General features: G+C 65.5%; 1 protein-coding gene across 2 annotated transcripts in view; it reads right to left on the minus strand.

Annotated features, from left to right (window-relative positions):
• Nubp1 (NUBP iron-sulfur cluster assembly factor 1, cytosolic) overlaps positions 1 to 1,401 on the minus strand; it is a 15,069-nt gene that overhangs the window by 3,397 nt on the left and 10,271 nt on the right. For both annotated transcript variants that reach the window (XM_015490723.2, XM_015490722.2), the window contains exons 8-9: positions 1,049 to 1,159; positions 721 to 823 (exon numbers count right to left, since the gene is read on the minus strand). In XM_015490723.2, the coding sequence (XP_015346209.1) occupies positions 721 to 823; positions 1,049 to 1,159 (214 nt within the window). The remainder of the gene's footprint in view (positions 1 to 720; positions 824 to 1,048; positions 1,160 to 1,401) is intronic.

Raw genomic sequence — 1,401 nt, forward strand, 5'->3', positions numbered from 1 at the left:
GCCCCGGCATGCAGGGCGCACGCTCCAGCACCACGGCTTCTCCTGCCCGACGGGGGGCCGAGCGTGAGGCCTGGTGCAGAGCCCTCTGCCCACGGGCGCCCACCCTGGCTTCCACCCTCAGCCCCAGGTGCCTCTGCTGGTCGGGACCACCTGACCCCATCAGCGAGTCCCACCACAGGCTCAGATAATAGGGAGTCAGGAGCAGGGCCTGCCCAACCCCTCAGCAAGCCGCAGGAGCCCAGGGTGGCCACGGGGCTCAGTCACCCGCGTGTCTCCCAGGCCTCGGGGACCACGTGTCAGACACTTGTGGACCATGGTCCCCACACTGCAGGTCAATGCCAACTGCTCGTGGAGAGTGGCGGGCTGCCAGCAGTGGGGACAAAGGGGTCCCTGTGGGGCTTCCGCGGAGGCAGGTGGCTGCGGATTTCCTCCCTGAAGGGCTCCCCCTTCCCCCGCAGCCCGCTCCTCCTGTCCCCTCTGCCTGATGCCTCTTCAGTCCCCTGCCACTGCCTTCCTGAGTGACCGCTCCACCCTCCCTCACAGGGGTGTCACTGCTTCTCCCTGCCTGGCCTCAAGGTGGCTGGGGCGGGAGCTCCGCGGGGTCTGGCTGACACTCCAGGGTCCCCTCCTGTGCTGGCCTGCGTGGCACCACCAGGGGTAAGCGGGCAGTGAAGGCCCACTCCGTGACGGCGCAGGAGGCAGGCCGCTCCGAGCACCCACCTATGTGCGGGTCCAGAGGCACTTTGCCGAGGAGGGGGACCTTGAGGTCCCGGCACATGGCTTCTGCGCCGCCCGTCGTGGGGGGGAATATCTGAGATTCTTTCTGTGAGGAGAAGCAGACGGGGAGCAGGGTTCAGCTTCGGCATCGAGCAGAGACTCGTCCTGAAAACCGCTGAACATAGAAGAGCTCACTTTGCATGCAGAACGCCAACCACCAAACAATCGTCCCCTTCGCCAGCGACAGAGGCTCTTAATCCAGAGCCATTTCCCAAAACAACAGCAGCAGCAAACCAGCCTCCAGGAGCCACGGCCGCCGCCCGCCCCTCACCTTGCACCTGGGGCAGACGAAGCCGCTCATGTTCTCCACCACCCCGACCACCGGCAGCTTCACCTTGTGGCAGAAGTTGATCTCCTTCCGCACGTCCTGGAGCGACACCTCCTGTCAAGGTCAGACCCACAGGTGTCCGGTCAGCGCGGGGACCGAGGCCTGTGTGGCCCAGGGGGCTGCGACACGGGGGCCTGCCACCACGAAGCCCACGAGATGCGTGTCGCTGAGTGGGGACCTCTTGGGTGCCCATATGTGACAAGTCCTGTTCCAGGTGCCCCAACTTTCCAGAAACCCCAAGAGGGTAGACCAAACGCCAGGAAGCAAAGGGAGCAATGGAGCACGCCAAGGGGGGG

The sequence above is a fragment of the Marmota marmota genome, unplaced genomic scaffold (assembly GCF_001458135.2).
Source record: "Marmota marmota marmota unplaced genomic scaffold, marMar, whole genome shotgun sequence".
Lineage (NCBI taxonomy): Eukaryota > Metazoa > Chordata > Mammalia > Rodentia > Sciuridae > Marmota > Marmota marmota.